This window comes from Anas platyrhynchos, chromosome 3, assembly GCF_047663525.1.
Source record: "Anas platyrhynchos isolate ZD024472 breed Pekin duck chromosome 3, IASCAAS_PekinDuck_T2T, whole genome shotgun sequence".
Classification (NCBI taxonomy): Eukaryota; Metazoa; Chordata; class Aves; order Anseriformes; family Anatidae; genus Anas; species Anas platyrhynchos.
Window position 1 is genome coordinate 48094220 of NC_092589.1, and position 24670 is coordinate 48118889.

At 35.3% G+C, this 24670-nt stretch overlaps 1 protein-coding gene across 7 annotated transcripts in view; it reads left to right on the forward strand.

The window, feature by feature from the left end:
- Positions 1 to 24670, forward strand: part of PDE10A (phosphodiesterase 10A) — a 367399-nt gene that overhangs the window by 313409 nt on the left and 29320 nt on the right. For 6 of the 7 annotated variants that reach the window (XM_072035843.1, XM_072035842.1, XM_027454257.3 and 3 more), the window contains 10 exons: positions 2871 to 3011; positions 5652 to 5807; positions 8477 to 8527; positions 9802 to 9860; positions 12403 to 12454; positions 15446 to 15588; positions 17616 to 17708; positions 18388 to 18574; positions 20061 to 20203; positions 22113 to 22196. In XM_072035843.1, the coding sequence (XP_071891944.1) occupies positions 2871 to 3011; positions 5652 to 5807; positions 8477 to 8527; positions 9802 to 9860; positions 12403 to 12454; positions 15446 to 15588; positions 17616 to 17708; positions 18388 to 18574; positions 20061 to 20203; positions 22113 to 22196 (1109 nt within the window). The remainder of the gene's footprint in view (positions 1 to 2870; positions 3012 to 5651; positions 5808 to 8476; positions 8528 to 9801; positions 9861 to 12402; positions 12455 to 15445; positions 15589 to 17615; positions 17709 to 18387; positions 18575 to 20060; positions 20204 to 22112; positions 22197 to 24670) is intronic. The other variant, XM_072035841.1, reaches the window with a different exon arrangement.

Sequence of the window (24670 nt, forward strand, 5' to 3'; positions counted from 1 at the left end):
ATCAAAATTAGAACAAGTATTATTAGAATGAGTCCAGAGAAGGGCCACAAAGATAACGAGAGGCCTGGGGCTCCCCTCCTATGAAGACAGGCTGAGAGAGCTTGGAGAAAAGAAGGCTCTGGGGAAACCTTATAGCAGCCTTTTAGTACCTAAAGGGGGCCTACAAGAAAGCTGAAGAGGGTCTCTTTATCAGGGAGTATAGTGATAGGACAGAAGTAATGGCTTTAAATTTAAAAAAAAAAAAAAAAAAAAAAAAAAGTTGTGGATGCCCCATCCCTGGGATTGTTCAAGGTTGGGTGAGGCTTTGGGTAACCTGATCTAGTGGGAGATGTCCATACCTGTGGCAGGGGTTTATGACTAGATGGTCTTTAAGGTCTCTTCCAACCCAAACCATTCTGTGATTTTATGATTCTATATGGGGTGTATACAGTACAAGTTCGGTAGAGCTTGAAAAAAATATATCTTTCCTTCCAGCTGCATGAGAATTATGAAATAAAGTATGCTAAAATGTCTTGTCAGAGCTAAAATACTGTGTGGCAGCTTTCTTTTCTTTTCTTTTTTTTTTTTTTAAGTTGTTTAATTGCCATCTGTATCACATTAGTATCATGTGAGGAACTGGATGGAAAACACTTTGCCTTGTCTTGTGAAACTTTTAAAGACTTCCTGACATTATCCTTAACAGAACAAATACTTCTTTAGTTTTATCTGAATCTTTAGTGTTTTTCTTTTACACTCATTAATCACCCTAATCATTAGACTACTAAATCTTCTTGGATAAATTTCACTATTGCTATGACCATTAATTCCATACTTTTCTTTGATCATTTGTTTTTACCTCATCCTAAAGTCCAATTTTCTCCTTCCAAAATGCTGTCCATTCCAGCTAAGGTACCTTAATCACTTCAGAAATGGTGCATTACATTGCATCTCCATAGTTTCTGTAAGTCTCAGTGTGTTCTTTTTCAGAATTCTTTAGAATGTTTTATGATGCACCACGCATGTTTGTAGAAGAAGTAAATGATAATTTTGAAAGGATACATCTTATATCATCACTTCATTTTCTACAACTGAGACTGGTTGCAGAATTTTCACATACAAATGATGTATTTTATGTTCTGTGATTCTACAGCAAGTGATAAGACATGGGGAAATAGTCTCAATTTGCACCATGGGAGGTTTAGGATGGATATTAGGATAAATTTCTTTACTGAAAGAGTTGTGTGGCATTGGAATAGGCTGCCCAGGAAACTGGTTTAGTTACTGTCCCTGGAGGTTTTCAAGATATGTGTAGATTTGGAACTTAGTCCACAGTGGTGGACTTCAGTACTAGGTTAAAGGTTGGACTACATGATCTTAGAGGTCTTTCTCAACCTTAATGATTCTATGATTCTATGAAAACAACCCCTGTTTAATAATTTATCCTGTTTCACAGGGCTCATGATGGTGGCTATTGACTTCTGAAGTCTTTCTCACCTTTCCTTGATACCTGAGTTTGCTTTCTCTTGTGATCCTTTTGGCTTGCTCTGACTCTAAATCATAACGCAGGGCATTCTGCAGTCTGGGTAGTGGTCTGTGAAATTTGTATTTAAATGGTAATTGGAGCCTCAGCTCCAATTATAACAATATAAATAAAACATATTATTTATAACAATATAAATAAAAGGCCTGTTTTGTTTTGTTTGTTTTTTAAAACTTAGTTGCTATCTATAAAACAAGGATGGTATTCACTGCCCACAATAAAAGGGAGTTAGAGACTACAGGCATAGAGATTGTGAGATATTCAAATACCATCGTAATAATGACCTCACAAGTCTTTAAAGAGGAGAGTGCAATAACAGAAATGCTATTGATTTCATAGTACACAGAATTCACTTAATTTCTTTAAGGAACCAGACCCAAAGATTTCATGGGATTTTTTTTGTTGTTTCTTCTACTGAGAATTAGCTATACATACAGTAACAATTCCAGAGCAAAGCTCCCTGCATACTACTAAGCCGAAGCTGAAATCTTATTAGAAAAAAAAAAAAAAAAAAAAAAAAATTCTTTTTTCAGTCTTTCAAGGCAATGTTGCATCCAGAGCAACTGGTATCTACAGTACATGTGCACCTGCTTTTGTTTACTGTACCAGAAAATTTTGGAAATTATAAATGTAGCAGAAGGATTAGATGTAATTACTATTGATTATCATAACCATTGATGCCACAGAATCTTGGGAGATGAACCCCTGTAATAGCTGTAATGAAAGCAAAATCTAACATTAAAACAGATCAGTACAAAGGAGTGGCCATTCTTACTAGGAGCTCTAGTAATATGCTGTATAGTGTTGTGTCCTCTTTTAGTACAGGGGATGAATACAGTCACTTGGATTTCAGGAAGTATAATTTAATAATAATTAAATTAATAATAAATTAATAATAATTTTGAAATTATCTTTCATTTGGGTGAGATAAACAGAAAAAATAAAGATTATCTGTACTTTCTGAGCATTCTCTATAGAAGTAAGTGACTGCATTCTAGAAAAAAATATTTCTTATAAGGCATAATATTTTTCTGTGACTCTAAGTCTTGAACTACATTCAAGGTAAACATAATCCAACTGATATAAGTGCTGACTGACTTCAGCGGAAGAGTTATTCGCTATCTGAATATTGAACGTAGAGTGGGATTTTATATGATTTTGAAAGAGTTACATGGAGTTTTACAAACTATTTTTCATATTCAAAAGCACAAAAACTGTTTCTCTGTTATCTACTTTATTCAATCCTTTGAACTACATACGTATCACAGTAACTCTGTAAATGTAGCCGTGCTCTCTAATTACATTATTTTTTCTTTTTTTTCCTTTTTTTTTTTTTTTTTCTTCTAACTAGAGTCTGTGTGTATTTACACCACCAGGAGCTAAAGAAGGACAACCACGGCTCATTCCGGCAGGGCCCATTGCACATGGCACTACAGTATCTGCTTATGTAGCCAGATCCAGAAAAACGTTGTTAGTAGAAGATATTCTGGGGGTAAAAAGCTTTCTGTTTTTAATGAGATGAATACAACATATTAATGGGATGAATATTTTGATGCTGATATGTTTATTGAGCAGAATGTATAACAATGTAATTAACATCTGTCTTGCTACCAAGGAAATAAGTTTTATTTTGGATTAACTTCATGGAGTAAATTCAGAAGATCTCATTCATTTCTATATTTAAAGATTGTTTTTTGTCTTTTATTAGCTTTTTGTTGTCAGATAATAGAAGTAAGGGTATTATAGTTAAAGACAGCACTCAAAACTTCTGTCCTTTTGGTCTTGAAATAATCAATTAGTGTACTGATCCCAAACAAAAAGACTTCCATATAGATAATCAAAGTTTGATTTAATTATAGCACTTAGCTCATACTTAAACAAATGTCAATCACAGTTCTGATTATTAGACAAGATTTACATATGTAACTGATTGCAAAAGTCAGAAATTTATGCATTTATTTAAATATTCAGAAAATCTGTATGTAATATTCTGATAACTCCTGGCACCATGTATGTCTGTCCTTTTTAATTTCTTGGAAAACTTTATTCTCTAGTCATGTTTATGCAGTTGCATCAAGTGGGTAGTTAATTGTACTTTATGAGAATGCTTTATGATTGGCTGATTGTGAGAAAACCAAGACTATTTAAATTGGTTACTCTTCAGTGTTTTCAGTACTCTTGAGTTCTTTTGATTTAGAATAAGAATCTTCTCAAAAGTGATCAAAATTGGACATTTTCATCTGTTTTTAAAAGTTTTATTTATTTATTTATTCTATTTTAAATTCCAAATACACACGCTACCTGGTGGACCGCTCAGGTGGACAGGTGCTGAAGAAGGTAGCCCAAAGGGTCTTGAAGTTGCCCCATACTGATGAAGGGATGCTGTTCTCCATGTTTGAAAACAAAAAGCAGATGCTACTTTCTCTGTAGTAGAAGTTGGTACTTACCTGGAGTATCAAGTGTTTCTATGGTGTTAGGTTTTTTTCTGTCTATAACATAGAGATACAATAGACAGGCTTAAATCGTCACTGGTAATTTCCAATTAATGTCATGATAGGCTTGTATATTAAGATGGTATGTGTTGATTTTACATCCCTAATACTAAGAAGAGTTAGTGGAGAGGAGTTTTGAGCTCTTTGTTGTTTTACAGTATAAGCAGATTATTGACAGAACTCCAAACAGATTTCCTGTTTTGAAGTGACTGTTTGGATGTACATAGAGAACATCTAATGTACCTCAATGGGTTGTACTAAGAAGAAAAGATTAACTTCCTTTCACTGTGAAATTCAAGTCGTGAACCTCTGTGAAGGCTATGCAGGATGGAAGTTCACTGCAGCAGGGGACTGGCTGTTTTGATTCCCAGTCCAATTTCCCCACTCTGACCTTTCACTTTGGTCCTTCTTTATTCTATTAACCCCTCCAGAAAAGGAAGATTAATTGTGGTGACATGGTTTGCCTTCCTGTGATTTTAGGATGCAAACTGACTCGTCACCCCTCTTCTGTGGAAGACAGAATTAAATAGTGAATGCAGGAGGCTTGTGTTGAAAAGTGCTTCCCACTCTCCATTGCCTTCCAGTTTGTGTGAGGCTGTCATTTGTTCTTAGACTTTCAGGTCATCTTAGTAATTTTCATCTTAGTAATTGTCATCTTAGTAATTAAGGTAGAGATTACTTCCTGTTTTCTTTGAGAAAGGAAAGGATCCCATTCCCCAGTGTAAGTGGGATCAGCCATGAAGAAGAGAGTGTTTTTTAAGCAGTGTCTGCAGGGAACAGCTAGTAAAAATCATGCACAGAAGGACTGTGTGCAACCAAGTGCTTCTGGCATGCTTCAGGTCAGCTAGTTACTGCCTCAACATACAGGTAGCTTCTCTGGTTTTTGTGAGTTTTCATTCACGAGGAGTTGAAGTTATAAAGTGTTGCATATTCCCTACTTAAAGCAAATGTTATGCATTTGGGCTTTTTATAGCAGCTGGTAGGTTATTTTTAACATTTATTAATATAAATTGTGCATGGGCTTATTCAGGATGCATAAGCAAGGGAAGGAGAAATACTTTCTCTCATGTAATTTTTTTTTTTGGAAAATGTTTTTCTCCTCAGGAGTCAGTTGAGGATTATAACTCTGTATAACCTAAAGCTTTAGCCTTAGCCTCAGTTTTTGATTTTTATCCTCTTGCAAACACTGCTGGCTGCTTGGTAACGCTGAAATGTGAGCAGCCAACTTCATAATTACAAATGCTCTAGTTTTCTTTTTTCTTTGTGTGTTTCTTTCCTTCTCTCTTAATCTGGACTGGCATTAGCAATGAAGTGTTGATTTGCTGCCTATGAGAATGAAAAAAATGCATTATAAAAGCAAACCTGAAGCTAATATCAAAACTTTGTATTTAACTTTGTATCACTAAGTTTATCTATACATATAAATTAATGCTGATAAGATTTTTTTATGGAACTTTTCTAGTAAATGTCTTAATGCTAAATGTAAATTATGCTGGGAGTTATGATTTTTAGTGAATTTTATCATTGAATATATGTTCCTGCAGATTTGATCAGTCAGGTGGGAGAGAAAAGCACCAATTTATCTTTTATATTAATGTTATGATATTTACATTTTATCAGATTATGTTTACATTTTCTAGGATGAACGATTTCCCAAAGGTACTGGACTGGAATCAGGGACTCGTATCCAATCTGTTCTTTGTTTACCCATCGTCACTGCAATTGGTGATCTGATTGGTATTCTGGAGCTTTATCGTCACTGGGGCAAAGAGGCCTTCCATCTAAGTCACCAAGAGGTGAGGCACCACTTTCCAAAACTTGTTCTGCAATTCCCCCCTTTGCAACAATGACCAGCACCTCAGCCCTACACCCTCCAAACTTTCTTCTCTCACTCTTCTCTTCTGTGTTTTTTTCATATGTGAATTTTATCATCAAATATTTGTCTTCATTGATTATAAACTCAATACAAAGTCATTAAAGAAGTTAATGCAAAAGTGCCGAATAAAGCATATCTTTGCAAGTGTACATCATATGTCAGAAAAATGAAGCTACTTTATACTGCTAAGTTACACTGGGTCTCAATTTTAACTTTCCAGAAAAAGCTTTATTTTACAGGATGGAAAGATATTTTTTGGTTAATTTGTTTTTGATATTGTTTCTCAAGGGGATAGCCCTATTGTGGGATGTAATTTTGCTATGTTGTTGCTATCATATAGAAACTCGCTATGCTAGGAGAAAGTGATTTTACTTTAAAGTATAAGTGAAGCACTTATTTGCATACTTATATATATCCACATGCTTGCAGGCACCAAGATGTGTGTGTCTAAGTGGTCTTTTCCAAGAGCCAGGCACAAGAGATGTGGTTATCCAGATAGTCTCTCCAGGACTTCTCTCAGGGATGTGGAGAACAAGGGATGCCACCTGTTGAGTCCTCTTGTCTCCTGGTTTCTTTCTAGGTTGGCAGCCATGTGATGGTTTTTAGTCTGTCTTTAGCTTTAAGGAGTTGACATATTTTGTCTCTCTAGTGTGTCCCACCTCTGTGAGTCATCAAGATGTCATTTTTGATGTGTCGTCACTGTTATTTTTCTCCTGATTTAGATGTTCTTTGAAACTGTGTTTGCATATGCTGGTACCTGGACGACCCGCTAATCTAGATGCCATCACTACATGACATTCATAAAAGCCTCTTCTATTTTTTTCGTTCTGGTGTTTCCCCACACAGATACTCCCATCCGTATCCATTTTCCCATTTCCATGACTGTTCTGTATGCTATATGGTGTACTGTATTTATATAAGGCCTGTGCAGTTAAATTGTCCACACATGCCGATTTGTCATTCAACATTGAGTTGTTAGCCAAGGACAGATGAATCTGAAAATGGATTAGATGTCTCAGAGATTTTTGCCTCGTTATGTCCCAGCTACATGCTAAGGTGGCTCAGGACTGTGTCGTTCATTTCTATCTGTACCCTTCCTCAGGGAAATGAACCTAAATTTAGAGATTAGGACAAAATGGGTGAGTCTTAGCAAGGTCTGTTGTCCTGATAGTGTTACAAGGTCTGTTGTCTTGATAGTGTTATGAGATGTTACATGGAGCACAAATGCTCTACAGTTTATCTGTACTGAAGAGTAATTATTCTTACACGAAAAGCAGAAAACATGCCAACAAGAGGTATTAAACTAGTTCTCCCAAGGAAGGAAAAAAAATAGTAACATTTGTCAATCATAGATTCTGTTTATCAGTAACCTAAGAAGCTTAGTGGGATGCAGATATTTGTATATTAGCTAGGCAGTCAGCACATGTGTAGCTTCAGCCTCAGTGTCTCAGCTGGTGTCTTTTTTCCAGTACACGGAGGTCATGGCAGGGGACTGGATTAGTATGGTGGTGCTAGTGTCCCTGTCCACAGAACAACAAAAAGACCAGACACATACCGTGCTTCATTAATTCTGCTTACACACAATGTAGTTATTTTATTTTTTAAAATTTTATCCTATTACATTAATCATTCTACAATTCAGAAAGTCTCAAACATGCATTGTTCTGTGCAAAGCTGTATGAATCTTTTATGTTATATTAAATACCTTCTTTAACCGAATTTCATTAATGTTCTACTTGGAAAAGACAGACTACTAAATAAAAATATTTTATTAGTAAATTAAAAATATTTAAAGGTCATTTTCTGAGTGTTCTAAAGCATTCTTTTTGTTTTCAGGTTTCAGAAAGCCTTTGAATACCATTAGCAGTTTTTATTAAATCTGTACAATGTGTTCTGCTTAAAAAAAAAAAAAAAAAAAAAGGACATGATGAGGGAGGGAATGCAGCAGCAGACTTTTAGTACTTGTGTCCTCTGTGTTCCTATAAAGCTTATGTGTTTCAAGGACAGGAGATTATGCATGGTAGCACATCTTAGTTAACTGCAGTTTACCTGACATTTACTTGAAATGTTGCCTGGAAACTGTCATACTTTAAAACACTAGTCTTGCGATGAGGGATCAGGTCTGTTTCTTTTGCCACCAAAATGGTAGTGAAAGAGACAGTGCCTGTTTACAGCTGGAAATATTTGTGGCTGAAGAGATGCAGCCCCAGAAAGATGTTATATTTGATTTCTATAACAGATGTCTTTCAAAAAAATATACATAACATAATTTTTAATGTCCTTGACTCATGGGACATTTGTTTTGATGTTATGTTTCTGACGTGATGGGTTGCCAATACCATTGGTTATGAGCAATGATAACCACCTTTATGACAGAAGTGGAGGAATGTTCTCCAGCGTCTGAATGCATCTTACTGATACTGAAGTTATTGCAAGTATACAGAAATTTTCACAAAATAATTATCTCCTCACAAATTGGTGCTGCCTGCCTTTGTCTAATTCACTTAGCTGTACAGAGAAAAATCTAATGTAAATTGTGTGACATTTTCAATGTTTGTTCAGATTTGTTTGTTTTCTCTTTTGTTTCAGGTTGCAACAGCAAATCTTGCATGGGCTTCAGTAGCAATACATCAAGTACAAGTAAGTGTGGGTTGATTTTCATTATTTTTCATTACGTAGCCGTTCTGCCAGGACTTGATTGGTAGAAATATGGATTATGTTCAAACTTAAATGGGGTCACTACTAAAACATTGATTTAAGGCCCTTCCCAGATCCTGAAAAAGTATGCTAAATTTTCTGGTGTCTATTGATATAGTTCTCTCCACTTGCAACCATGGAACAAATGACTTAATAAATAACATTTTTTTTTTATTCCTTTGATTTTAAAAGAAAAGAAATTTTAGTGAAGTAGATAGATAATTATTGAAGTGGAATTGTAACAACTTTACAGTATTTTGTTTGTTTGTTTTGTTTTGTTTGGAAGAAGGCAACTGCCAGGCCACCTGGTTCCTCACATAGTAATCAGTTTGAAATTATTAGGTGTTGCTAGTTAAGCCTGCTTTAAGCTATCCTTGCTAGCTGCTTCATGGTTCTCTAGCTACTCCAGCTAAGGATGTGCTTAATGAAGCTCCACACACTGCTATCTCCTGTAGCAAATCCCAACAGCTTTACTGAGAAGCATTGTTCCTTCAGCTAACAGAAGATAGTAGCACTGAATCTAAACATATTCCATCAGCACTCAGAAGATACTGAAACAGGTTCATCTGTCAAGTCACAGAAGGAAGATTATTACATTATTTTTTTCAAGATGTCTTTTATGAACGTCACAGAAGGCTTGCACAAAATTTCCTGCTTTTATTTTCAAGACTAATATTTGCCACCTCATTGCTGGAAATCATTTACTTCATTTAGTGTGATCATTCACCCTGGCACATACAAAAAGAATTTACTGGCCTTGGTTACTGTGCACTAGTAGAATTGTAGTCGCATGCAGTTGGAACTTCTCATCACTTTATAATACTGACTCACTCTTAAACAGTAAAGTCTTTCACGTCTAAGAAAACAAAACATAAAAAACTTAGTTTAAGCCTGTTCATTGTTCATTTTCATTCCTTTCCCTTCAGCTCTTGCAGGCCAAAGGAGAATACTCACCCTACCCAGGTTCTTGCCTGGGAAGAATGTGGGACTTCTGATCTGGAATTAGGCCTTAACTACTAGGCTACTAAAGAGATAGCTAAGATTGAAGCCCAATACACAAATCCTATTATTAATTTTATACAATGGTGTAATATATCTATACACTAGGAGTGGTATTTTTTTAATACAAATCAAATGGGTAGACCACATGACTTCAGGATCCTTCTGACTTCAGTGTTCCCCTGGAACAAATGATAACACAGTCTGTTCTTCCACAGGTGTGCAGAGGCCTTGCCAAACAGACTGAACTGAATGACTTCTTGCTTGATGTATCGAAGTAAGTATGATTTGCACTATAACCTCATCAGTCTACTTTGATGAGCTTTCTAATTTGAACAGGTGAAGAGGGCAGAAAAACTTCGGCACAGAGCTAAGAATGAATGATGTAGGTGGCAGTGGTGTATTGCTGTTATACTGCTTTATTTATATAGAATTTATTTATATTTGTGGTCTTTAGCAAGTTTTTGTTGTTGTTGTTGTTGTTGTTGTTCCCCCCACCCCCATTGGATTTAAACGTGGCTCTGCATGCCAAAAGAATAAACAGGTGTCATTTCTTATCAGGGTCAGTTTTAGAAGGTTTGTATGGATTTTTTGAAAATGTAGTCAATTTGTTTCAGCTCTTCCCTCCTCATTTTTTGACCTCTACATGCATGTATAAGTATATATGCATAAGTATACGCACTTCAAGGGTATAACCTTGAAGAATCAGGACTGCCACACGGTTGTTCATCTCTGTGTTTTCTGGAGACTCTGTTTTTGTTTTTAAAGAACTGTAACTGTGTATGGTATATGTTATTTTAATTTCTCATCATGATAAATGAAAGATTAAGCCGAAAACCATGTAGAAGTATGAAAGTTTGTTCTAAGACTTGTGAAGTCAATTATGTGTTCTAATCGATCTTGTCCTTCATCCCTTTTCCTTTGTTACTGTTACAAGCATCTTTAAACAATAGAGATAGTAAATTAAAATAATTAAGGGTTGGTGGTATTGTTTTTTGGGTCTTGATGAACAGTTCTAAAGCTGATAGGATTAAAGGATGTCCAGCAAGCCTCTGCCATAACTCAGAAATGCAAATACAGGGAGCTGAATCACTTCTGCCGCAATGGGAGATGATAGATTGGTGGAAGGAGCCTGCCTCTTGCATGGAGGGCAAGTAGGCTGTACCTGGATGTTTTTCCTACATTTTGGTCCTAGAAATGTTTGTTTGTTTGTTTGTTTGTTTTATTTATTTTTTAATTTCAGCTTATTTTTAGAGCATGTCTCCTAAAGAGCACTCTCATCATTCCCTTGTCAGAGCCATTCTCTTGCTGTGGTGTCTTGCACCATTACATTCCTTTGCACAGTGGTTGTCTGCTACTAGCATCTGTACTGAGCAAGTTTACCTGTGAACACTGGATTAATCTAGCCAAATTTAGTGGCTGGCAATTTACTTTTGGTAAATAATACTGACTTTGTTTTAAAGAATTTTGTATTTTAAAATTTTAAGATAAAAATTACAATAAATACTGAAAATATTTAATAGATTTTTCTGCAAAAAAAAAAAAAATATATTATCAATTGTTAGAAAATAGCATTATCAATTGTTAGAATATTTTAGTTTTAACAAAAAAAGAAAGCCTATGCTTTGAGGAAAAAAAAAAAAGGAATATCATTTAACACCTTTATCAATTTTATGTAGGCAAAGAATTGCACTGGCAAGGAAATACTCAGTTTGCTTTTAGACACAGTCTGTACATGTTCTTATATGGAAAGAGGATTTCCTATTCAATGAGAAATTAACTACTATGCAGTGTCAGTAGGACATCTTCTATAGCATTGTAGAAAGGGCAGGGTATATAGTGCTCCACCTCTTCATGTCTCTGAAATTGTAAGACATTGTATTATACACCAGTATTATATGTTTTATATACCTTTTCACTAGACCAAACAGAAGTGAGCTGTATATGTGTTCAAGGCCATGGGAGAATGTCTTTCTGTCTCCTGGGAGCATTGTAATCCAAGGGTTATTAAGACTTGGAATGTGGAAGATTTGATTTAGGCTTCTTTTACTAATAAGCTTGACCTTTATCGTTCAATGTTCTTGACTGTCCTTGGGCAGTTACCCCTTCACTGTGAAACTGAGATAACTTTTTTTTTTTTTTTTTTTTTAAGTCACAAGATTAGTCTTCTGCAACACCAATATGCAAATACCTGGGCTAATAAAGAATACTCATTAAAAGTTTCATAAATTGTTGCTTTTAAATACTATTAGATAGTATTTAAGTAGACTAATATGATACGAATTTAGTTACAACACATGGTATTTACTAGTTCTCAGTACATAATCCTCTATGCATAAACCTAATGAGACATTTTGAAAACATATGCAGATAATGTTATATATCTGTAGTGAACAATGGAAGAGATGGTTGTGGTTTTTTTTGGTTTGATGTATATCTTCCGGATTGCTTTCCCTTTTTGCTTCTCCTTTTAAAATTTTAAGTGCGTAAAAGATGGCAAAGCATTTTGATACCTTTTTGGTGTTGTCCAGTCAGGGCCTGTTCAGTTCAAGGCAGGCAATGTTTGGTAGTCTTTTTCTTTTTTGAAGGAGTTCTGTCATTATTGAATAATGGCTTAAAGGAACAGATCTAGTAGGACCGTTGCTGAATTCCTTGTGCAATAGAAAGCAAGTAAATCGTTTTCAAGGTGCAAACATTTTTTCTCACCTATTTCAATTAACTATTAAGTTAATTGAAAAGAGCCCAACAAGAGCCCACAACAGTCATTTGAGAAGTGTTTAGCTAAATGCAAATATTTACTGAGTCTTCTTTCTTTACAGAACATATTTTGATAATATAGTTGCAATAGATTCTCTACTTGAACATATAATGGTAAGTTCTGTTTTTTCCCTTCTAACTTGTTTAATCTTGGTTATTAAAGTCCTCCATTCTCCTTTCCTTAAAGTAAGACATTACACATCATTGAAATGTCTGAACTGTTTGTGATAATACAAACAAAATTAACATCTCTATATGGAAGAGGAAAGTAAGGTGTCAGCTTGATTTTGATTGTTGCAATAACTTCATTTCACAGCTTTCATAAGTAATGACACAATACTGTCTCTGAACTGTGTCATTGCTATTGCATGTTGAAGGCTTGAAAATTGTAACAAAAAGGTTTCTGTTTCTCTTATTACATCAACCTGTTGTCCTTTCTCCTAAATTCAAGTTTTCTACATGCTGCAAAACATTCCTCAGGAAGTTGTCTGTAGGAAGTCAAACATTATTTCTAGCGTATTTGTTCCAGCTGCTGAATGAGATGTGCAAGACATTACATCCTCTTTGCTTTGCAGAAGTATTTACAGCCATAACAAAAGAGCCAGTCAATATTTTATAAAAAACAAACAAACAAACAAACAAAAAAACATGAAAGCCAAATCCAATGAAATAGCTAACAGACTGTGTTAAATCAATGAATTACATGACGTACAGTCAAGAAACAGATTACAATGTTTTGAATCATTTTCAAATTTGGAATTATTTCTTGAACAGTGTCTACGAATATCTGGTGGACTGGTTGGTTGTAGCACATTCTGAATGCTTAAAAAATGAATTACATTTTTTAGCTTCAGGCACATTCATTGAATACTGCAGTTCTTTTCCCTAAATGTAAATCTTAATCATATCTCTGATACTATTAGTTCAATATGCATATTCAAATGTACTCTCCAAGAGTATTCCAACATATGCTCTAATCTTCAAAGTGATATTCTTAGCTGCAATATTCAAAGACAAGAAACAACAAATGCAAACAATATAAAAGTGGTTTTACTTAGAAACTTGAATTAGTTATAGAAAATATTTTGCAGTTTTTGTCTTATTCTAGTTAGTACATTGTCAAGACTTTTGCACATAGGATACATTTCTGAACACTGACTTTTCCAGTTTAAATGAACTGCTTAATCATTGCTTAACATTTAAAAGAACTGATGTAATATAACATACGGCACTGAGGATGAATATTCATGTTCTTCCCTGTTCTTCACTGTGAAGAGAGTTCTGATGGAAAACACGTTTGGCAGTAAAATATGCTTACTCTTTCCTTGTCTTTTCAAAGACACTTGGCTGTATCCTGGTTCTGCATTTCAGCCTGTATAGATGCTTCATACTCAGCTTCCTTTTTGATCTGTAGTTGTTGGCTGTTTCTTGGGCCAATTAATTGAATTATTACATTTGCACACATTGCCATTTTATGAGAGTGTGACTGTATCATTATGTGGCATATTCTGTATCTCAGAGGGACAGAAGAGTGACAGTCAGTTTCACCTCACTACTTCAATATTTCACAAAAGTTATGTCTTAGCTTGCACTCTCCCTGTTTTACCCTGCTCTGATGGACCAGAAGAAAACAGCAGGATCTATCTAGCCACAGATTCTTTCAATATGGGAGAGCTCTCCAGCTTTTGTAAAGTCTAGATGGTTTCTGTGCAGTGCACGTTACATAGCTTATGTGACAGTGGAGTAAAGCTTCACAGCCAGTGATTTACCATCTCACAGGTTCTTCCTGCAAAGGTCTAACATTTGTCTAGTTCCATTAACATGAAATGAAATGTTTTAGGTTGGGTGTTTTTTTTGTTGTTATTGTTTGAAAGATGAGAGTGAGAGAGAGAAAAAAAAAAAAAGAGGTCATTCATACAGAAGGCCTGAGAAGTCTCAGCTGTCCTCCCTGCATGTCCTACACACCAAAGACCAAGGTGTAATCATAATCAGTCTCTTTCTTCGACTGAATATATACATGTACAATTGAGAGAGAGAGACAGAAAGACACCTTATACCTTTCTATACTATGCAGTTACTATACTTTCTGAGCAGATAAGAAAAGCAGGAGATATACCTGAATAGGACAGAGCACATTCTTGAACCTGAGTATATATCTTAACACAGTGTTACTCATGTGACACAATCAACAGTCTTTCCTAGCTTTCCTAGTGTTCTCAGAAAGTCCATCCTAAGCCTGAGAAACCATTCAGTGAAATTCTGCTGTGTTCCTGGGACAAAGTTCTGTGCTGACTGGCGATTAGTTTTGCTGAGATGAAAGTAGCTAGCTCGAAGTATGATAAAGGCCATGAAGGTATGGCCTTCATGTACACTGTGGTACTTGACTATGGGTGGTATCTTGGGGCCTTTATTTAGTTCAGGAAGAACCTACTAGTTCTCAATTTTTGAATTTTTGTCCAAGAACTGTCCCTAGTATCAGGAGGTTGCATCTATTTCCCATACTGCTGCAAGTGGTAATCTATCATGAAATTTCTAATTTTCATCTGTTTATTTTTGAGTGTCACAGGCACATTTACATTTTTTTTTGTTTGTTTGTTTTTTTGTTTGTTTTTAGAAACAAACACTAGACTCTCTGTTATGTCTTCCTTCACTGGATATTCACCATTATATTTGCACTGAAGACACACAAAAAAAAGCCAAAAAATGTTCTTAAGTCTTGCTGTATACTGTCTATTTAAAATCACATGTAGATGAATAATTTCTAAAAATAGAGGGAAAGGTACCATTATGAAAAGCATTCCTTGTACTTGAAATACAGTTAAATTAGAAAGCCCTTTCTTTTTTAGCAAACATTCAAGCCTCTAAAGATAGGTCTGCATTTCTCAGAAAGATCACATTAATTTACAGAAAATTTTGAAAAAGCATATCACACTTTCCTTTTGAATTGTATCCTAAAATATTGCTGTGAAGGTGGATGCTGCTTCAAACAGGTTTTCACATTGGATAAGTTTTTCAAACTTCTAAGGATTTATGTTTTTATCAGACAAATAACTGAAGATAATCTAACCCATGACCATTAACTCTAGTTTTGTCTTTTGTCTGTAGATATATGCAAAAAACCTGGTGAATGCAGATAGATGTGCACTCTTCCAGGTTGACCACAAAAACAAGGAACTGTATTCAGACCTTTTTGATATTGGAGAAGAAAATGATGGGAAACCGGTTTTTAAGAAGACCAAAGAAATAAGGTAAGAGTAGCTAGCAGAAGAATGCTGTTTCATTATAACTACAGATGTGCAGGCATTTTATTACCCAGTCTCTGTGCCTATCTGCAGGTACCCTGACAATACTTGTCATACTGTGATATCATTCCCACCAGGACCCGCCTCCAGAAGGTAGTACTTCTGGGAATGACATTGCAGTGCCATCGAAACAACGTCTCTGAAGCTATAACGTCACTCCTGGAAATGCCGTCTTCCGGAGGCGGTCCTTTTGGAAATCATGTTGGGAAAAAAACAGAGGTGTTCTGAGGTAGGTAAAGGTGCAGGTAAAGGTGCACCTAATCCATAGTTCTGCCAGTATGGGACAATTTTTCCCAAGAGGGTTCCCAAGAGGAATTGAAATTAGTGCTATTCAAGCACATCCAAAGCAAGGAAACACAATTTGAACTTCCTACGGATGGATTAGGCATACGTAGAATCTCGTATGAACTGAAAATTGGTTTTGAAGATTTTAGGTCCAGTATTTTAGTTTAAATTTTTCTCATGTGAATTTAGAGTATTTTAAAACTTTCAAAGAGCTGTGATTCTGAAGTGTGCTCAGAATGGTGAAATTGATGTGTGTTTCTGGTTCATGTCACAAGTGTATAGTTTGTACATGTATGAATATTTTCAATGAAAGAGGTAAAATGCAAAAGTAATTAAAACATTTTTCACTTTTCAAAAATGACAAATAATAGATATACAGGTTTGAAACCTGCAGCTTCTTAAAAATACAGAACATTTAAATTTTATTAAAATACTCAGGCAGCAGTGAATTTCTCAGAATTCTTTTCAATTCCTCCTTTTACTTTTGAAGTTCTGGGCCAAAGTGAAATGTGATTCATGTCTTCACTTGGACTCCTTTAGACAAACTTACTCCCACTTACTACATTGTATGAGTGCAAGTGGAAGGAGTCAAAAATTAGTGCAATTTACATACTGACAAGCAGTGAGGCGGTGTACAGTAGGAAGGTGGCCTGTTTTAACATACACTTTCATACTCCTTGATAATTGCTTTTCTTGCTTATATCTTTGTCTTTTCTGCATGAAAATTATTGAAACGTTGACTGAGTTACAAGAGTATGAGCCATTTCAAGGGTGATGTATACTGAGAGAAAAGTATAACCTAATTATCTGTAAGAAAGTGACATTGAGTCACTCATCAGCAAAGGGTCTGAGTTGGTGTAATGTTCATATCATAAGAAACAGCAGGAGAAACTAATACAGGTGTACAGGGTGAAATCCTGTCAGCTTTGTCACCAACTTCAGCAGGGGCAGGAGGTATGCTTAGATTTAAAAGAGTTCCATGTGACTTTTTTCCCCCACAAAATGTTTTGTGCTTGTATACCATAACTGTTCTATGTCGAGGAATTGAAAATTATTTCTTAGCAATACAGACTTGTAAATTTTCTGATTCAACTCTGGAATATATTTGCTGTGTTTAATTTTCTGGTGGTAATTAAGTGGTACAGTTAGTATCACGGTATTGTTTGAACGTCATGAGATGAAACACGATAGTTATTCTGAAGTTTACATAGCAAATGCATATGACGATTAGCTTTGACATTTCCACTGGTCTTCTTCCAAACTTTATTTTTATGAAATTTACCTGCCCTTTGAATAACCAATGAATATGTAAAAGCAACGATAAAACTGACAGCTTGTGAAGGTAAACACAAGTCAGGTTTTGTACAAAAGTCATGTTTTTAGACATAACCTCCCGCATTATTGAAGACATTGAATTTTTTTGTCACTAAAATGTCATACTATGGCATCCTTTGTTTTCAACTCTATAGTTATATAAAATGTTTTCAGAAAGTATCTATTTAAATACTTGACTTTTATTTTATCATTTACTACTAGTTGTTGTCTTGTAAGATTTTTCTCCTAAAAGCATCAAAATGACGCTGATTGGGAACAAATATCCATTACCGTGCTCAAGACAGACTCCAGTGGAAAAATGCTTTTCCAAATAGTTCATATTGTGGCTAACACACATTTTTTATTTTCTGCAGATTTTCTATAGAAAAAGGAATAGCTGGTCAAGTGGCAAGAACGGGGGAAGTCCTTAACATCCCTGATGCCTATGCAGATCCACGCTTTAACAGGTAGCATGTTATTCATAAGGGTAAAACAGATAGCTCAGTAAACTTAACTCAGTGTACTTAAAATTTCCTACTTAAGTTTCACATTAGGATGCATTCATGGAGCTGTGATACTCTGATTAAGCCTATGGATATCCCTTTAAATGTTTTTGCCATTGGAGGTATTTTTAAGATATTAAAATAATAATAAAAAAAAAGTATTATTTTTTTTTATCTAACATAAGTATCAGGAGAAAAAATTTGTTGATTTCCTGTTATGGAATTCTGCCAGTTAGGTAAACTGTTGCTGATTTTATATATTAGCAATCCTGGAATCTGAATGGTTTTAGGGGAGAAAAAATAAATAAGAATATATATGTATTTTTCCTAACAAAGTCATGGGTAATACTTAAACATATTCAGTTTTTTCAATATTCCATCTATACAGTTGAGGAAATACTTATTCTCTGTCTTGCAAATGGAGATTAAAGAATTTAAAAGTTCTTTCTAACTCTGACACTGTAGATGAAAATATGTGAGAACTTAGAGGTGAACTTCATGCAGGTACTAATTACATCTACCTTAAAATTATTTGCTGTATTGTACATCAACATTTCTAGGGAACAAGGAATAGATACTAATTAATAATATTCTCTCTCTCTCTCTCTCTCTCTCTCTTTCTTTTTCTTGTTTGGCTCTCCAGAGAAGTAGACCTCTATACAGGCTACACAACCAGAAATATCCTGTGCATGCCTATTGTGAGCCGAGGAAGTGTAATAGGCGTTGTGCAAATGGTGAACAAAATAAGTGGAAGTGCCTTCTCTAAAACTGATGAGAACAACTTTAAAATGTTTGCAGTCTTTTGTGCTTTAGCCTTACACTGTGCTAATGTAAGTTTTATCTACAGTTTTGTAAACTGTTATAATCTTAAAATTTAGAATCTTAATCTACTGTTTGATTTTCCAGATTACTAAAATCCATAAATCTGTTCCATTGAATTAATAAGGAAACAGAATCATTGAAGAATCACTGAATTCTTTACTGAATAGTTGTGTTTTAATAGATAAGTAGGGATTTGTTTGATGCTTTCTGAAATAATTGTACTCTGGATGCATCCATTTTATGTAGCTAAATTGAGAGAACAAACTGAAATGTGAATCATAACTGTCTAGTCTTTTCCATTAGAAAATATTATTCTTCTTTAATATTATAAAATAATTTTAACATTTAATAAAAAATTTTAATAAAATATTATTCTTATTTAATTTTATAAATTCAGATCACATGTTTTAAAAATTTATCAGGGGGATGGAGATTATATACATTATCTCCATTCCATATGCTTAATATTAAAAAATATTTATACATTTATATACTGTGTTATTGTCATAATTACCCACGCTTCCAAGAGTGGATCCTATATTTGTGTTTAAACTCTTTATTTTATCTAAAATTACTATTCATGTAGAAAGTGCAAACAATTTAATGGTCATTACTATGTAAGTACAAAGATGCAATAAAAATGCAATGCTGAAGAAATGTGTCATATTCATGGGAGGTAAGATACCATGTCAGTTAAACCTGGTGATTTATGTTAAGCTGTTTTACATCATACTGTCAGTATTATGATGCAGTAAATTTTATCTGCACTTATTTAAACGTGTTCCACACGATTTAAGACAAGTAAAGAGGTCTGCATATAAATGAAACTTGGACCTATACAGTCAGTCCATTGTGTGTGAATTTACTCATTTTAAATGGTGAACCTTATTATTCAGGGCATGCTGCTCCTGAATTTTCCTTTACTTTTGTTCTGTCCTCACTTGTGTACAAAACATGCCATGTCCACAATAACTGTTTGAACCATTCAGTAATTAAATGTATTAATTTTTCACTGTTACTGCATGGTAATGTAGGTATGAAAAACACCACTTGTGCTTTTTACTGTACATAAGTAGCAGTTATTTGTACCAATTAATAATTGAATTTATGTAGTGACACAAAATATGAATTGTGCCCCACCTGATATCAGTTTTATTTCTGTCACCACAATGTAAGCTCTATTTTTAATTTCTGAACATTAGTTCTTTTTCTTGGGAGAGTTTAGACACAGTGAAAAGTTAGACAAGCCTTAGATTTGTACCTGTGAGAGAGTAAGCGCTGAATGATATTATTGAAGGCCCATTTTTTTCAAAAGTTCCAAGTTCCAAATTTCCTATTATTTTTTCTGATGTGTAAAGCTGGGCAGCCAAAATCATTAACTTTTTTTTTTTTTTTTTAAATGTGTAGTTTAAGAATAAGTGCTTGAATACAGGAAATAAATGGTGTTTTAACTTGATTAAAATGTCACATTAATGAATGACTTTGCTTTTTCAGATGTACCACAGAATTCGCCATTCAGAGTGTATTTACCGTGTAACAATGGAGAAATTATCCTACCACAGTGTTTGTACAGCAGAAGAGTGGCAAAACCTAATGCACTGTACACTGCCTCCACATATTTATAAAGAAATTGAACTGTAAGTGTATTTTCAATATATCAACAGTTACAACTGTTACCTGATTGTGAAAAATATTATTGTTGTTCCCTCGGTATAGCTAAGGGTTTTGTAGGAAGCACTTTCATTATAGAACTATCCCAATATCATAGATGTTTATCTCTAGCAATCTTATACCTATTTAAACTTTATGACCTATGAGCAAACTGTATATATCAAAGATGTAAAATAATACCTACCTAGATTGGTAGCATTTTCCATAGGCATGCATATCTACAGTAGTTGCAGTAAGTATTAATTTATATCTAAGGAATGTAGAGCTGAATTTACTTTCCAGTGCTCCTAAGTCACCACCAGCTCAGACCCAGAAAGGAGGCTGAGTTGTTACATGAGTAGTTAAGATCAAAGGCAGGACGTCATCCCCATTTATATGTTTTAGAATAAAAGATTCAGCTCCTCCCTGTTTTTGTTTTTGCCTTTGTGTTTTTTGCCTCTGTGTTTCTCGAAGGAGGGAAAAATGGATACAGAACTCTAAACCTCTGAAGATAATTCAGTGTTATGAGTCCCATGTGCTAAGGTTTAAAGTTACAGCCCAAAATTTGGAGGACTTTCCATTCCTTAGTCTGCAATATCTGAATAATCTAAGACTTTCTCTGAAATAATTCAGTTTCTATCAGATCTCATGGGTCTTCCATGCGCTGAAGATGTGCCTTTGTCTGTTTGATTTGTATTTCCCACTCAGTACTGACATTGGGACTCACCTCAGTTTTTAAGTCACCATTTCTGACCCAGGACAATAAATTCTGCTGTAGTGACCAGGTGCCTAAAATCAAAACTCCACAGTTCTGAGTCACAAAATCTAAACTGTTTTCATTAACCTGATCTCTAGAGCTCGCTCCTGTCGAGTGTTATACACTGCAGCCGTGACTGAGAAAGCATGCAAGCATATGCTTAACAGAGACTTCTTTCGGTTAAAGTTCATTACATGCTGAAGTGATTTGCTTGAAAGCTGGAGTATTAGCAGCCTGCAGGATTACACCCTAACAGAAGCTTATTCTTTGCAACACAATTTCTTATGCTTTGTTAGATGATATTATATAACCCACCTCCTCACCAAAATGACTTTTACTTGTAAAGATGACAGGTTTTATTCTAAATTATATTAACATCCTTTAGTTTGAGAACTCTGAATACATTTAACCATTTTTCAAGCAATTCAGCTACCTTCAGCTCTCTTGCATCTGCTGTGCTGTTCAGTACATCACATACATGAGCAAGTGTTTAGCTAGGTTCAGTGGAAAGTAAATAGAAGACTTGCAGCACAGCAGGTGCAGAGAAAAGGGTTAATTAATAATCAAAGGACAAACAGTTCTGCTGAGCAAGTACCTAGCATTAGGCCTAAATGTTGATACGGAGAGAGGGGAAGTCCTTAGCTAATGAAACATAAAAAATGCAGTCATAAAAAAAAAAAAGTTTGATTTTTGAAGTCTGTGTTTAATTTCTATTAGCCAGTAAAAGGTGACTTTTGCTATATCGAAATTAAAGCAAGTCTCACCAAATTCATGACAGAAATTTTTGGGCAAAAAGGTAGTAAAGGTATTATTGGACACACCATCCTTACAATTCTCGGGAGAAAAGTAAATTTTAGGAGTGAACACAGATTGTTGTACATTATTAAACAATGGATTCTTAAATGAAGGTTTATGCTTCTATTAATTAAACAAAGCCAAAGGCTAAGCATCGTAGTTGCCTTGACCATACTAGAAAAATATTAATCTACATTGAAGGAAGATATACCCTGTAAAGTCAGGTAGATATACCCTGTGTATTTTCAGAAACAAGTGCATGCTGTCAGATATACATTATCTAGTCATATTCACTTTCTTAAGAAAGAGTGTTTTTTCTTACCAAGCTGAAACTTTCTTCTTAGATACCACTTTGACATCAGCCCCTATGAGGATGTCTGGCCTGCCATTTTTGTCTACATGGTTCACCAGTCCTGTGGGACAGCCTGGTATGAACTGCATGATTTCTTGCTTTAATTCCATTGCTTATGCATTTGTTTATTCGGAAACATTAAGGTCATTATTTCCTAATGCACAGTCATATTTTCTTTGGAGTTTATTTACTATGCGTGGTCTGTACAGGGCTGTCAAAAGCAGGCTGAGTCTCTTGTCCTAGCTTCTTGGTCTTCGGTTCATAAAATTTAGGGACAGATTAGATTAGAATAGTTTGGTTGGAAGGGACCTACAAAGATCATCAAGTCCAACTGCCTGACCACTTCAGGGATAATCAGAAGTTAAAATATGATTAAGGCATTGTCCAAACATCTCTTGAACACTGACTAGGCATCAGCTACCTCACTAGGAAGCCTCTTCCAGTGTTTGTGCAGTGAAGAAATTTTTCCACATGTCCAGTCTAAAGCTCTCCTGGTAAAGCTTTGTGCTGTTCCTGTCACCAGTAACCGGGGAGCAGAGACTGGCACTTCCCTTCCCCAGGAAGCTGAATAGAGCAATAAGTTTGACTTACAGCCTCCTTTTCTCCAGACTGGACAGCTCAGGTGTCCTCAGCCTCACAGGCGTCTCCTCATGGATATGAAAGAACTCATTATATTGTCCAAACAAGTTATTATTCAAGTTGTTCTTCCAACACAATATATAGACGTACAGCTTGGTTCTGAGTTGAAATTGTTTCTGAGTCAGAAGGTTGTGAAGATATTGGAGGCACTTACTTTTTTTCTTCTTTTTTACACACAAATAAAGGGAGATGGTCCATAACTACTGATTTGTAGAATATATATCTGTTGAAATTAATTATAATAAACAGTTAAAATAATTCCAGGTTGGACCTTATCTTGCAAAATAGATTTGTTATCAGCATCAAAAGAAGCCAGGCCAATAGGTGAAAGGAGGGGATCCTCCCTCCTCTATTCTGCTCTCATGAGACTCCACCTAGAGCACTATGTTCAGCTCTGGGGTCCCCAGCAGAAGAAGGGCATGGATGTATTAGAACAAGTCCAGGGGAGGGCCAGGGAGATGCTTAAAAGGATAGAGCACCTCTCCTCTGAAGACAGGCTGAGAGGGTTGGGGTTTTTCAGCCTAGAGAAGAGAAGGCTCTGGGAGACCTTACAGGGGACTGCCAGTACCTAAAGGGGGCTACAGAAAAGCTGGGGATGAACTCTTTGTCATAGGACAAAAAGGAATGGTTTTAAACTAAAAGAGGGGAAGATTTAGGTTAGATATGAGTAAGAAACTCTTTACCCGTTGGTGTTGAGGCACTGGAACAGGTTGCTTAGAGAAGCTGTGGATATCCCATCACTGGAAGTGTTTGAGGTCAGGTTGGATGGGGCTTTGAGCAACCTGATCTGGTGGGAGGCTAGTCCCTGTCCGTGGCAGGCTAGTTGGAATTAGGTGATTTCTAAGGTTGCTTCCAATCCAAACCATTATTTGATTCTATGATCATTGTGCATTATGTATGTAAATGAGTGATTTTGGAATGAAATGTCATTTCATTTATTGTCCTTTCTCTCAGCATCCATTACCAAGATCAGTAGTGTCTTGGCTAATGCTTCCATTGCTGAGAAAAAGGAACTGCTCTGAATTGTGGAAAAATCCACAGATGAGTGAAAGAAAAGGGAAGTGTCTCCTGGCAAAATGGAGGAAGAAACATTTGGGAAAAATTTATTGGTGTCAGCTTCATCTTAATAATTAGATGAATCTCCATGCCCTCAAAGCCTGAATATAGTCAAATCTGAAGGTCTTTCTCTTCTCCTCTTCCATATTGTGAATTGGATGATTATTTTAAATGCAGTTCTCTACTTCTCAGTGTAATTAGGTTGTTTCCATTCCTGAAAGAATGGCTGTGGCTTCAGGATTTGGGTTCAAATTTTCTACTGTTTTTGTTGTTGTTGTTGTTGTTGTTTTTAGTTCACTTTGCCAAGGTGTAAGAATTAGTGGGAAAGAATTGATATCCATTTCACATTTTTCAAATGTCTCAAGTCTCACATACAAAGTTAAAGAAATAAAAGTGAGAAAAATATTTGAAAAGGAGGCCTGACAGACTTATATTTAGTTTCTGAAAGTACAGATCTTCTCAATCCTCCAAAACAAGGACAGCTAGGACATCAATGCTTCCATTAAAGCTTCCATGAGCCTTGCGAGACATGATAAAAACATGGAAAAAGTCAAACAGGAAAAAAAAAAAGAGAGAGAGAGAAAATAAAGGAAAACTGATCTTTTCATGACGAAGAAAGTTAGTGAGTTGGGACTCTGGTAGCTTCTGTTCACTTCTGGGCATAGTAGTGCTTTTTTACCCTGGCAGCCTTCTAATTACTTTAGAAAATTTTACCTGATACCTAAACTATGCCTGAATTTCCCATCTGCAAACAAAAAGATTTCTTTCCTTTCAAAGGTTTTGTAGAGCTCTAATACTGGAGGATACAAAGTGTCTCAAAAACATTCTTAATGAGCACATAAACCAAACATAACA